The sequence below is a fragment of the Trematomus bernacchii genome, unplaced genomic scaffold (assembly GCF_902827165.1).
Source record: "Trematomus bernacchii unplaced genomic scaffold, fTreBer1.1, whole genome shotgun sequence".
NCBI lineage: Eukaryota > Metazoa > Chordata > Actinopteri > Perciformes > Nototheniidae > Trematomus > Trematomus bernacchii.
Window position 1 is genome coordinate 568489 of NW_022987610.1, and position 14173 is coordinate 582661.

General features: G+C 39.3%; 1 protein-coding gene across 1 annotated transcript in view; it reads right to left on the reverse strand.

Annotated features, from left to right (window-relative positions):
* Window positions 1-5316: 5316 nt before the first annotated feature.
* The window catches only part of slc2a15a (solute carrier family 2 member 15a), a 197886-nt gene continuing 189029 nt past the window's right edge, over window positions 5317-14173 (reverse strand). Inside the window, exons 14-16 of the mRNA XM_034131972.1 lie at window positions 12794-12869; window positions 7176-7303; window positions 5317-5571 (exon numbers count right to left, since the gene is read on the reverse strand). Coding sequence (XP_033987863.1) covers window positions 5317-5571; window positions 7176-7303; window positions 12794-12869 — 459 coding nt within the window. The remainder of the gene's footprint in view (window positions 5572-7175; window positions 7304-12793; window positions 12870-14173) is intronic.

Sequence of the window (14173 nt, forward strand, 5' to 3'; positions counted from 1 at the left end):
GAGTTCACAACGTATACACCAGAATAGATTATTTCCTACTCGATGGTAAACTTTTGTCTGGGGTTAATGATGGGAAATATCACAATATTATCATATCTGACCACTGTCCTGTATCTATGTCACTGAGACTGCTTGAGGCGTCAAGGACGGCTAGATCCTGGAGGTTCGACCCCCAACTATTAACAAGGAAACCATTTTGTGAATACATTAAGACTCATATAGAGGTTTTTTTCCAAACAAATGATAAAGATGATGTTTCATCAATATTGTTATGGGAGACTTTTAAAGCGTATATAAGAGGGTGTGTTATCTCTTTCCAGGCATCGCAAAGAAAACGGGACCGCATTAAACAATCACAATTAGAGGAACAAATTCAAAAACTGGATACAGAAAACGCCACCCTACCATCTACTGAGTTGCACAGTAAAATCTCTTCCCTTAAATATGAGCTCAATCAAATACTTTCTGAGAACATTTCTAAAGCCTTTATTTTTACTAGTCAGACATATTTTGAGTTTGGGGATAAACCACAAACTGCTAGCGAGACAGCTGCGGAAGAGGGAAAGCGACAGGGCCATTCACAGGGTAAAATCAGAGGAAGGCACTCCCTTGACCTCTCATAGGCATATCAATGACATGTTTCGCCGGTTTTATGATGATTTATACAACTCTAAGGCTCATGCGCAACCTGAAGTTGCGGATCAGTTCTTGGATGCGTGTGACCTGCCCACATTAGAACAGAGGGATCGTGACTCTCTTGAGAAGGACATTACATGTGAAGAAATCAAAAAGACAATTAACTCACTAAAAAATGGCAAAAGCCCGGGGCCAGATGGGATGTGCAATGAATTCTATAAAAAGTTCAGCAATATGCTAGCTTCTATTTTGTTGAGGATGTACAGGAAAGCGTATGAGGCTGGTATGCTGCCGCCAACACTAAACGAGGCAACTATAACAGTGATTCCAAAAAAAGGGAAGGATTCAGAACAAGTGGGATCATATAGACCAGTCTCCCTTTTAAATACAGACCAGAAAATTCTTGCGAAGACCTTATCTAGGAGACTCAGCCTCTATATGGCTAAACTGGTACACCCTGACCAAACTGGGTTCATCCCAAACAGACACTCATTTCATAACCTCAGACGCCTCTTCAATATTATGTACTCTACCAGACAACCTGAAGGGGATTTGTTTATCCTAAGTCTGGATGCGGAAAAGGCCTTTGACTGTGTGGAATGGTCCTACTTATATAAAGTTCTTGAAAAATTAAAATTTGGAACAGGATTCATCTCGTGGGTTAAGTTGCTTTACACCAATCCAAATGCTAGAATCTTCACTAACCGGACTATATCAGAACCATTTAACCTGCACAGGGGAACAAGGCAGGGATGTGCACTTAGTCCTCTACTGTTTGCTCTTGCATTAGAACCCTTGGCCGAAACAATCCGAAATCTCACTATACGTGGACGATATTTTGATGTTTATAACAAAACCACAGTCTTCGCTTCCTATTTTATTAGAGACCATAGAACTGTTTAGCTCTTTTTCTGGATACAAAATCAATTGGACCAAAAGCGAAGTGATGCCTGTACACTGTAAAGACACAAGCGTGCTAGAGAGCATTCCATTCAAAGTGGCATCAGAAAAATTCACCTATCTAGGAATAGAGATCACAAACAAATTTGACTCGCTATTTGACTCAAACTTTGTGGCCATTCTAGATAAATTTAAGACAAAAATAGAGTTTTGGAAAACACTACCAATTTCCTTACTAGGTAGGATCAACGCAGTGAAGATGATCTTTCTCCCTCAGCTGTTATACCTTTTTCAGAACTTACCTTTATATATCACTAAAGCCTTTTTCACAAAACTAGATTCGATAATTCTCCCCTTTATTTGGAACTATAAATCCCATAGGATTAAGAAAGGTCACTTGTGCAAGACTAAGACGAAAGGCGGGCTGGCTCTGCCAGACTTTATGCGCTATTACTGGGCGGCAAATATTCGTTGTGTCTCCTACTGGTTAGACGAGACAGTTGTACTCGCAGACTGGCTTGACTTGGAACGAGAAGACTGCCTACCCTCCTCTCTTGGTGCCATAGTAATGTCTCCCGTGCGTCTTAAAAAGTTATACTATAATAATAACCAGATTATTCATAATACCATTCAGATTTGGAGACAAATTACAAAACAACTTAAATTTAGGGCCCTGTCTTTCAATGTTCCCCTATCATCAAACCCATCGTTTACCCCTTCAATTATGGATGGAACCTTTGACAGATGGAGAGAGCTAGGAGTGGGTAGCGTCGGCGATTTATACATCCGTGGTATATTTGCATCATTCCAGCAGCTTCAGGAAAAGTATGGGCTGGCTAGGGCGGATTTCTTTAAATACCTCCAGATTAGGCATTATGTGAGGACCCACCTAAATGACTTTGAGACTGCAACACCTGACAAGCTTGACCACTGTCTGAGAGACTGTTTAGCAGAGAGACATACAGTGTCATTTATATATGACGTACTACAAGACTATGGACAAGTTGATACAAAATGTATAAAAAAAGACTGGGAAAAAGAGATTGGTGAGGAAATAGCAGAGGACACCTGGGACAAGGCCTTGAAATATGTGATTATCTGTTCCCTTAACGCCAGGCACTGCCTCATACAGTTCAACATTTTACATAGGTTGCACTACTCTAAAGTAAAACTCCATAGAATCTTTCCCGAATTGTCACCAACCTGTGATAAATGTGAACAATCAGAGGCAGACTTACTTCATAGCTATGTGCTATGCCCTAAACTACAGAACTTTTGGGTCGCAATATTTTCATTCTTCTCAAAAGCATTTAAAGTTCAACTACAACCAGATCCAGTGTTAGTGATACTGGGCACATCTGAACAATGTACTTCATCTCCTGTCCTATGGCCTCCTGTGTGCAAAGAAACGTATTCTCCTGTTATGGAAATCAAAGGATGTGCCCAGTTTTAAAGCTTGGATTACGGCATTGACTGATACTCTGCATTTAGAAAGAATTCGATATATCCTAAAAGATAGACTGGGGGAATTCGAAAGGATGTGGGGTCCAATGGTTTCATTTATAAGAGGGACGGTCGGCTGAAATGCACTGCACAAACAACCGTTTTTAATGGCTTGGTGGCACTGCTCGGGGAGGGAGGGGTGGAGGCATAATCTGGGCTCATCTGCACCACTCTGTTTTTCACAATTTTATTTTGTATTTTTTTCATTAGATATATACTATATATTTTTGTATGTTCTTTCCCACTATGATTTAGGTATGGCATTAATCATGCTATTGTCATGCTATGTTTTTTCTTCCTTATTATTTCTTGCTGGCTGTTATGTTTGTCTTCTATGTTGGAAAAAGGGAAGCATGATTTCCACCCCAAAGAATATATACTACTGCTTACACTTGTATGCTTCTTCTCAATAAAAATATTTGAATAATAAGAATTGAATCCATCAAAATGAACATACTGCCAAGACTACTTTATTTGTTCCAGACCTTACCAATAGAGATTAAACAAAAACAATTTAACGAGTGGGACAGAATAATATCAAGGTATATATGGCAGGCTAAAAGACCTAGAATTTGTTTTAAAACTTTACAATTATCAAAAGAAAAGGGGGGGTGGGCTCTACCTTCCCTTAAAGAGTATTACCGGGCAGCACAGTTGAGGCCCATGGTATGCTGGTGCAATCCATCGTATGATGCCCAATGGAAAACCATGGAAGAGAAAATATGATCCATTCCCATACAAGCAATCATAGCTGACAGCGACCTACAGGGCTACATACATAACATTGAGAACCCACGGGTAAAACTGAGTCTTAAAGTATGGAAAACAGTCATAACTGAGTATAAATTAGAGGAACATATTACAATTCTGAAATGGTGTGCATATGACACCGACTTTACTCCTAATAAATTAGACACTAGATTTAAGGATTGGACAGCCAAAGGAATAACTGCTCTTTGCAACATAATTAAAGAGGGAACGCTGGTTAGTTTTGAAATGCTTAAAGAGAAATTCCTATTAGAAAAACCAGACTTCTATCGATACTTACAGATGCGGCATTATGTTAACAAAAAGGTTAAAACTATAACAGAGTCAAGTACAGGTGTGATAGAACTATTTAAAAAAGCATACGATTCAAAAACAGATAGCAAAGTTATTTCAAAGGGCTGTTGAATCTTAAAATACACTCAACCATATATGTGAAATCCAAGTGGGAGAAGGAAGGAGGGGTTCTGAGGAGGAATGGAGAACAATATGGAAATATCAGTGGAAATGTACCAGTTCACACAACTGGAGGGAGTTTGGTTGGAAAAGCCTTACAAGATATTTTCAAATGTCATGTGCCCATGGAGAGTAAGACTTTGTTCTTTGGACTCATACCTCAAGAATGGACTAAAAAAGACAAATATTTATTAAATCTGTTGCTGGTGGCGAGTAAAAAAGCTCTTACAAAGAAGTGGTTATCACCTGATAGCCCAACTTTAAATGCATGGATGGATATTACAATGGACATTTACAAAATGGAGAGGATAACATCATCTGTCAATCACAAACTGGAACTATTTGTGTCACGATGGAGAAAGTGGACTGATTTCGTAAAACCTCATAGGCCAGATTTTATTTTTACAAACGTATGATTTTACTGTGAAGTCCTGATCACTCCCTAAAGTTCGTATTGTTCGTACTTTTTACTGTCTTTATTTTATCTTTGTGTAAAAAAAAGAAAAAGGCATTAGTCAAATGTCAATAACAAATATATTAAAAAAAGAAAGAAACTGCTACTGCTTAATGTTATTATTTTATTATGACAATAAATCTAAATGTCAAGTTTAAATGCATTCGTATTAAGGGTGAGTTATACCAGTGGTTCTCATCTAAGGAGCAGTTGGGTTGAATACGATAACAAAGGGTTTAACACAAGAAAAAAGGAAGGAGAATCATCACAGATGAGTGGGGGGGTTCTTATAGAATGGGGACCAGCTCAAGGGGTCCACGAGACCAAGGAGGTTCGGAACCACTGCTCTTTATTAAAAACCAAGCTCCCAATAGCCTGGACCCTCACCACTATGCATCAAAGCCAACAGATGCACAGAGGATGCCGTCTCCACTGCCCTCCTATCAGCCCTGATCTATATGGAAAATAACAACACCTACATCTAGGTGTTGTTACGACCAGGTTAGATGGTACTTGGTTAATGTGTACATATGAAAAATACTGGAATTGCAAAGAGGAAGTAACAAAATATTTTGCTGTCACAGCCAACGCCTGAAACTCCGTTAAGGGACAGATGAAGAGCTGTCGAACTCCAGTGAAGCATGTTCCACACCACCGTAGCCGTTCATCTTCTTCAGTTTCAGCTGGTCCACGTGGACCAGGCCTTGGGTCTCCAGTACTGCCTCCTTTTTAGAGAACATGCGGCTGATCTCCATGAAGGTCTTGTTTTTGGTCTCTGGGATCACAACGTAGACATAGATGGCCACAGAAATGCAAATAGTGGCAAACACCAAGTAGCAGTAGGACCCCGCTGACATCTGTGGGTTAAAGTGGCAGAATGATTTAGAGATGAGGATAGAACAATGAATCAAAGGTTTTTTGCATAGGTTAATAGAGAACAGACATGATGCAGCACAAGGTTGTTGTAATTATGAACCGGACATTGAGACTTTTCTGGAAGCTCCATGAATGTGACTTGAAGAGTCATAACACTCAACTGCTTGAAAATCAAGCACATACCACACATCATATCCTTTGCTCAAGGTGATTGAATCATACACCCTAGTTATAGCATAGTGTTACAGTATATTGCCAATGTACTAAACCTTGACATGACCAACTCAGAAATTATACTATACTATTGTAACTTCTCTAAATGATCAGCTACTGATCACACATGTCTCTGACTTAAAAAAAAGTTGATAGGTACGCATTGTGTTACTCCCCACTCTATCAGCCTGATCTACAGTACACCACCCTGTCTATAGCTGGACTTTATACTGCACTGTTGTTCACCGTGGGACCAGCACTCATATCTCACATACAATATAACATAAGATAAGATAAGATGGACCTTTATTAATCCCAGAGGGAAATTCAGGAGTTTAAGCAGCAACAGAGTGAGAGCAAAAGTACAGTACAGATTCACACAAGATTAATACAATATATATACAATTTAAATGATATACAGTTAAGTAGCTGTTAAAATAAGAATTTAATAAAATGAACATATATACATATCTGAGTCCGGATTGTTAAATATATTTACATGTATGTAACATATATTAGAAAAAAGAATGGCAGTACAGTAGCCACAACCTAAGTACTGCATCTGTATCAACCAAGACTGCCAAGTCTTTAAAAAGAGTAAGAGTGGCATCTGGTGGACTAATGGTAAAGACACATGTCATAAAAGTAGGAATATGAAATGATCTTGGTTGTCTCAGGGCCAGAGACCTATGTTGCATGTTTATACAGAAAATACAGTCTATGGGCGAAGCCCTCCAACTCTCAATAAAAAAGGGAAAAGGAAGAACACACTCTTAGTGACGTGGGCTTACAAGAAGACACAACAACAATGAGAAAGGCACACTGCAACAACTCCAGCGCAATTACTTAAGCATTTTCTGAGAATGCTTTTCTTTGCAGCGGTGAAGGGCTGTCAGTGACTGACGTTCCTCTGATAGCATACTAGGAGCTAATGCAATCTTTCAACATGTTAGACACAGTATCTCACAATCAGATTTGAGAAGCACACTGTGCAGTGTTGTGACGGCAAATAAACAGAGCCTAATGGCTCCAGATGCAGCACACTGGGACGGAGTAACTGTCAGCAGACAGAGGGACTGACTGCTGGAGTCAACGAATGAGACAAAAGAAATGTCAGCCTGCTGTTGTAATAAAATGTAGCTGCTCTCTGATGATTCAAAGATAGTCCAACAGGGAAGATTTGTTAACAAGTAGAGGTAACACCCCGTTTCTATTAGGAGCTTTGTGAAAATATTTAGGGCCAATAATAGGGATGGATACAAAACGAAGCAGGGGGTCATTGCACAGAATAACCAGTTCAGATCATATTCAATTTGTTGTTATTACAAAGCTCCAGCATTTACGAGAGGGTGGTACAGTGTACAGCTCTCACCTGTAAGAAGGGGAAGAAAAAGCCCACAGTGAAGTTAGACAGCCAGTTCAGGGACCCTCCTACTATGTAGGCTGCCGGCCGGTGAGACTGTTTGAACAGCTCCGCTGTGATCAGGAAGGGAACCCCAGCTGGAACAGGAACAAAGCACTAACTATAAAACATCAATACAAATCACACACTTCTGCTAAATGAGTTCATTGAAAGGGCACACTAGTGATTAAGTATTGCACCTCAATTATGTTGACAGTCAAAGAAAATTCAGGAGAGGCTGTAATGTTCTTAATATAGCTCATGATTGGGTCTTTCAAACTCAACACTTCCTGTTTGTGCCTTGAATCTTGAAATGCATGCTTTTTGTTATACATGAAATATCCAATCCAACACTGAGAAACCCCATAACTACTAAAAGTATATTTTATATTTGTATGAACTGTTTTGTTTATACACAACACAACTGGCTTCTCCTTTTATATCATAATATAATGGTCCAAATGATGTAATTCTTATAATCTAAGCTCACTTTACCACAAGACACATGGACACATATTGGGAGGTAGAAGAAGCGTACCTTATACCCTGTGTTTATTATTTTAGAAAAAAGATGTGCAGTGTCCTCAAAAGAGTGTATGGGCAAGCAGTTCTATTGTGTTATTTATAATAACTATATTTAATAATAACAATGTTTTAGTACACACAGTATAACTACATTATTACAATAATATGTTCTTCTGACTGAACTGACTGAAGAAGAAAACGTTTCTCTGAAATCTCCTGAGGCCTGTTTTATACTTTGACTGTTTCACAGTGGACCGCTGAGGGAGCCCATTGGTATTTAAGGAGTCACATTTAAAAGGCAAGTGTTCTCCAGATGAATTGTGTTTCGAGCTTTCCGAATTGTGTGCACACAATGGAGACAAACTCTGCTAGTTGGAGAGACTTTAGGACTGCCTTTGAGCTCCACAGGGAGCCATTCAGCAACACAGAGCAACCTGAGCCTCATCACATAACTGCAAGTCACACAGTTGATTTGTAATTATGTCTTACCCAAAAACTAATATCGGGGGGACTTATGGAACCCTTATTTACACCCACACGTTAGCTGGAGATATTCATAACGTTCGGAATAACCAGTGGTGTAAAGTAACCAACTACATTTACTCAAGTACTGTACTTAAGTACAATTTTGAGCTACTTTTACTTTCAGAGGTACATTCTGAATGTACTTTTCCTCCACTACATGTATTTAATACCTTTAGTTACTTTACAGATGTGGATGAATGATGTGAAATATAATCAAGTGTTAAATCAGACTTTAGTTCCACCTGGAGTAAATTCACAAGCTACCCTGCAGTATACAAAGTCATTCAAACTAGCTGCACCTTTACCAGCTTTGAGAACACTTTCATGATCAATCATTATAAAACATATCATATATATTATTCTGAAATGGACCAATCTGCACAATGACTGCTTTTACTGTCGCTACTTTAACTATATTTTGATGATAATACTTTTCTACTTTTACTTGAGGAACATTTTGAATGCAGGACTTTTAATTGTAACAGAGTATTCCTACACTCTGGTACTTCTACTTTTACTCAAGTACAAGATCTGAGTACTCGTCCCACCTCTGGGAATAACATTTATAAAGTTGCGGTTTACACATCTTCAAACCGTAAAACTAAAGGAGTAATCATTTTAATTTCCAATAACTTAAAATGACATATTGTTAATAAAGGTCAAGGTCAAGGATGAATAAACTGATTACCTTCAGGGAATCATTTGCAATAGAGAGATAGCTATGACAGCGAGTTATCTAACTTATATGAACCTATTCTCTTTAAATCACTTTCAAAAATATTTTCCGAAATGACCGTTCATGATTGTTGTACCTGTATTCAATTGTATTGCTATTAAACTAAATATTAAGGTGAACTAACATCTTGTGGCATTGACTTGCATATGCTAGCCTTGATGTTAATGTCAAAGTGATTATTTGAATACATACATTTGAATACTGTAAGAGACGTAAGCCTCCCAGCTTACGTCTCCTGGGTGATTTTCTATTTACTCATACATGGTATGTAACTGATCACTAGAGAATGGTTGTTTATGTCAGAATGGAGTAGGTGTGATGTCCTGCTCTTGCTTAGACATGTGTAAGGTAAATATACAGTAGTGCCCCTACCACAGGTAGCTGCATGTGAGCTTTAGGCTTGCCAGATGTTGTTTGAGCTGTTATCACATGAGAGGGGTAGAATTCAACAAAAATTGCAGCATGCTTGTCCCATGATTCAGGATGACAGATGGCAGTTGCTCTTCTTTGACCTGTTAAGCCCGAGCCTGTTTTCCAGGTCTCAGGCTCGAAAATGACATTCCCAGAACAAATGACTATAACTTCCCTTCTAAAAGGGGTAAATTAATAATCTTTTTTCTCAAAGCTATGATAAACCTGTGAGTTGGATGTAGAAAAGTCAGAATCAATATAGATTTATTTTATTTTAAATTAAATTCAGATTGAACATAGTAAAAAAATGTAAATGATAGTGTCCGTCGAAAAAAAAAACATTACTTATAGTGAAAACCACACTTGAATGATGGGATAGTAGACTAAAAGCTTTAGGAATCCAAACTATAACATATAATAAGTACCCTCTATCAAGATTGATGCAAAACAAGTGACATTTGACCTTTATGGATTATCAGAAATCATTTCAAAGGGACACAGGCACATTGGATTAACCTATGGATTAACTTCAGCAGCGTTTTTATCGTTTTAATGCCATTGAAGACCACTTTGGAGAGACTACAGAGCCAAGGTAAAAATGTTAGCATTTTTAGCTACCTAGCGTCACCTGTTTTGATGTCCGTTTTTGCTTATAACGTCGCAAATTCGTATAATTCAGTGGTAATGTCGGTGTCAATCGATTCTGTGTCACCTCACGATGTGAAACGATGTCATGGATGTAGAGAAGAGATAAATAATAAGGTTTTGTGAGTGATTTTCGGTGCAGTAAGGTGTTAGCATTTTTCGCTCGTTGCTAATTCAGAGGCTCAGTGTTAGCATTGTGGGTTTTCTTTTAAGAAAAAAAAAAAAAGATCAGTTAGATGAGTTTCTTCCCGTTACATGGATATAAAACATTCATAGTTTATTAAATGAACATGCCCTCAGACACTGTTTCCTGCAAGATGTTGCGGCAGTGCCCCGGTACCGGGGTCTCTCGGGCTTAACATGTTAAATAAACTAAACGCTTTAATTTTAAAGTGGACCTATCATGCTATATTTGAATAATATATTGTAGGGCCATACAATAAGGTATATTTATACGTTTTCTTTTTCAAAATACCAAACAGATCATGCATTTTAGCCATGCCTCATTTCGCTCTATTTTGCTGTCCTCCACCCTGTCTTTGCATGCGCTGCAGCTGACCACGCCCCCCTGCAAAGCAGTAAACCTAGGGGAAACACAGCTGACTGCAGTGGGGTTTGAACCTGTGACCCCCTGATCCAAACACCAACGCACAACCCACTGCACCACATGCCCCCCATAAAAATGGAAAGATGGATTATCAGTAATAATTTCAAAGTGACAGACACATTGGATTAACCTATGGATTAACCTTCAGCCGCATTTTTCTCGTTTTAATGCCATTGAACACAACTTTTGATCAGAAACAGCAAAAGGTAAGACATTTCTCCCGTTTTTGCTCCATAAAGCTACGTGTTGTGATGTCTGTGTTTGCTTCCCATGTTGCGAGTTCTGATCGCTCAGTGATGATACTAATACCGATAGAATCTGTGGATTCTCAGCTTGCTAGCTAATATCTTTGTTGTGCAGATCCGATAAGTAACAAAGTATTTATACCAGGGTTGCCAACTCTCACGCATCTGGCGTGTGACACACGCTTTCACTCTCAACCTCACGCTCTCACGCTGCCCAAACTATTCTCACGCCAAAAACAAGAATACCGAAGACTAGAAACGATTTTGAAAACTTTTGTCACGTAGTGATCGTCTTCTCAATAGAACATCTTTGATAATGTCTTCTGGCCAATCAGAATCACGATAACGGCGTGGTGTTGTTGCAGGAAGTCCCGACGGAGAATACTTTTGCGGTAGTACATCTCTATACATCGATACAACATTACGTGTTGATAGAAATCAACACGTAATGAAATAAGACCCCACGGTTTGATTATTGATAGGTGTGTGGGCTGTCTTTCATTTTGACTCACAGAACAATGGGGGCTATCCACCCTTATCCACAATGTAAAGTAATTCACACAGCCTCTTCCCTCTTCTCTCTGTGAGGAGCAGCAGCTTCAGCTTTCAGAACAAAGTCACAAAAAACAAAAATGGCATTCATTCATGTCGTGTAGTAATAGATTTATTTATTTTTCTTCTCAAGAGAGTACCAGAATGTGTATTTTATGTTAGTATTTAAAAAAATCTCCTGGGGGAGAATCCCCCCAGACCCCCCTGCAGGGGTTGGGTTTTCAGCAAGTCAACTCTTTCACCTGTGGGGAAATTGCAGGATTGGCTCCAGGTCGCCCTTTTTATTTACTACAAGACAAATGTGCCTTTTTATTTCATACAGTTCAATTTGGATTGAGACAGGGAAATAATCTAAACCTCACGCGTGGCGTTTCACTGTCGGGGGGAGCGTGTATGTAATTACATTACAAATACTGATTTGAGCCCCACCACTGTATTTGTTTGTGTGTGTGTGTTTCATGTATAGGCCTCTCACGATAATTAATTTTGTTGGATACATTTTCCCGGAAATTATTGCGATAAACGATAATATTGTCGGCACTGTTGTATGACCATTTTAGACCACTGACATAATGATAATATATAATAATAATTAAAGTACATCCTTTCAAACTGCTAGTCACATCCTCATGTAAATGGCAATTTATCGAGGTCAGAAAAGTTATGGAGTTCATTATTATTTATCGTACGATAAGTCAATTAATTGTTTATCGCGACAGGCACACAATAAAACAGTGGAAACAAACATGTTTGACTTTCATTAGTGAATGAAACTGTGTGCCCTTTATAGTCTGTGTCCATTATTGTGTATTTGTATATATTGTATATATATCCTATATGCTAAGGTCCCGCTGCTGACACGATAGCAGTCATTTAGTGCGCATATGTGTAATTAAACTGAATTAAACCCATGATATCAAAATCTCACTCCAGCCAGGTACCCAAAGTTGGCAACCCTGTTATACCTAGAGTTCTGTGCTAAGTGCGGTAGCATGTTTTCGCTCAGGGCTAATTTACACGCTTCTTGTGAGACTTGCGTTTTGTTTCGGTAAAAATGGTTCGTATCATCAGTTAGCTGAGTTTCTTCCCGTTAAGTGACTATGACACATTCATAGTTTATTAAATGTTAAGAAGCCCTGAGACACAGTTTAGTCAAAAAAAAGCCCATAGCCCCTGCCGACGGGGGCTATAGGGCTTATCAGGTTACGCAGTGTCAATGCTAACTCTTATTAAATCCTCAATGCTGCCTGGGTTCATGAGCGACATGCGTCTGCACAGCTGGAGTTATGTTCACATCAACACAGGAGGTGAGTTCTGTAGCATGCAGTGTAGAGAAACTTGCCTGGGCCGATACAGAAGCCAGCGATGATGCCCACCACACAGCAGACACTGATGTAGCGCATGAAAGGTAAGTGAACCTGCAGGGAGAAGAAGAAGTCAGTCTCATCACATTTACTTATTTTCTCTAATGGAACACTGGACCTTTTCCAACACTGCTCCGCACCTCAGCCCCCCACATGGTGTACCACAGGGCAGGAACAGTGCGTCCAACAAATCTCCCCGAGCGCTGTACAATAGCTGCCGACTGCTCCTATACTAGGGTGGGTTAAAAGCAGAGGTCAAATTTCACTGTGTGTGCTGTATGCATGTATGTGTGACCATTAAAGAGGGTTTCATCCTCCAATTCTAAATCTGTCTGTCCTCCAGTCCCTGACTTTAAATTGTATCCATAACAGTATGTACTTAGAAAGTAACTAAAAGTAGAACAAATAAAACACCAAATCCCCTGGGGCCTTTCTAAGTGGACTTTTTGCGTGCTCGTGTCAGCATGTGTTTACAGCTTCACCTAGAGGTGTGTTTGTCTATCTGTGACATTCAGGCTCGAACAGAACTATGTTAACAGACGCAAAGCTCTGCCATGCTGTAAATGTGTTGCTGCAGGTACCAGAGGGAAGAGGAAATAGATCCATTAGGCCAACGCAGAGCTATACTTGTTTTATAATTTCATTTATGCAAAATAACTTAACATAAACGGAAAAATATCTTTAAACTGAAATAAAGCGACAAAAGCACAGCCAATTTATCAATTTTTATTTCTAAAATGTAAGATTACATTTGAAAGGTATTATTCGCTAACCATGGCAGAGCTGTCTGTCTGCATCAGAGGTTGCGCTAGACTTTTTCACTGCCCGTAATTTTGACGGGCAGGATCGTAACATTTCCGTCAAAATCCATTATTACCCGTCGGTCTGTACCATAGACTGTATATATAAATGGACGTAGGGTCCGTGACGTCACCCATAGGATTCTGCAGAGTTGCAGAGAAGCCCTTAGTAGGCGGAGTCGGCCACTAACGGCTCGACAGTGATGTCAGAGTTCCACTCCCGCCTGCTCCAAATAAGGGCAAAGAGGCGGAGCCGAGGCGGGACCTGCAGCCACCGGGCTGGAAGTTCCAGAGCTAGCTGAGGCTACCAAGCTAAGCTAACATGCTCCCCATCTGCACACTGCCGTCGCATTTTACGTTTCTAAGGTAAGTGGACATGAAACTATTCAGCAAAACTATAAATAATAATCTAAGTTATTGAGTTTTTAGCATAATACTTCAGAATCTTAAAATCCCTTAACGTTTGTATGCAATTGTGCTAAGTTCAACATGGACTCCAGGATACTCTACAACTCTACAGATACTCTTTAAATACTCAAGGGGGAATAAATACTCTCT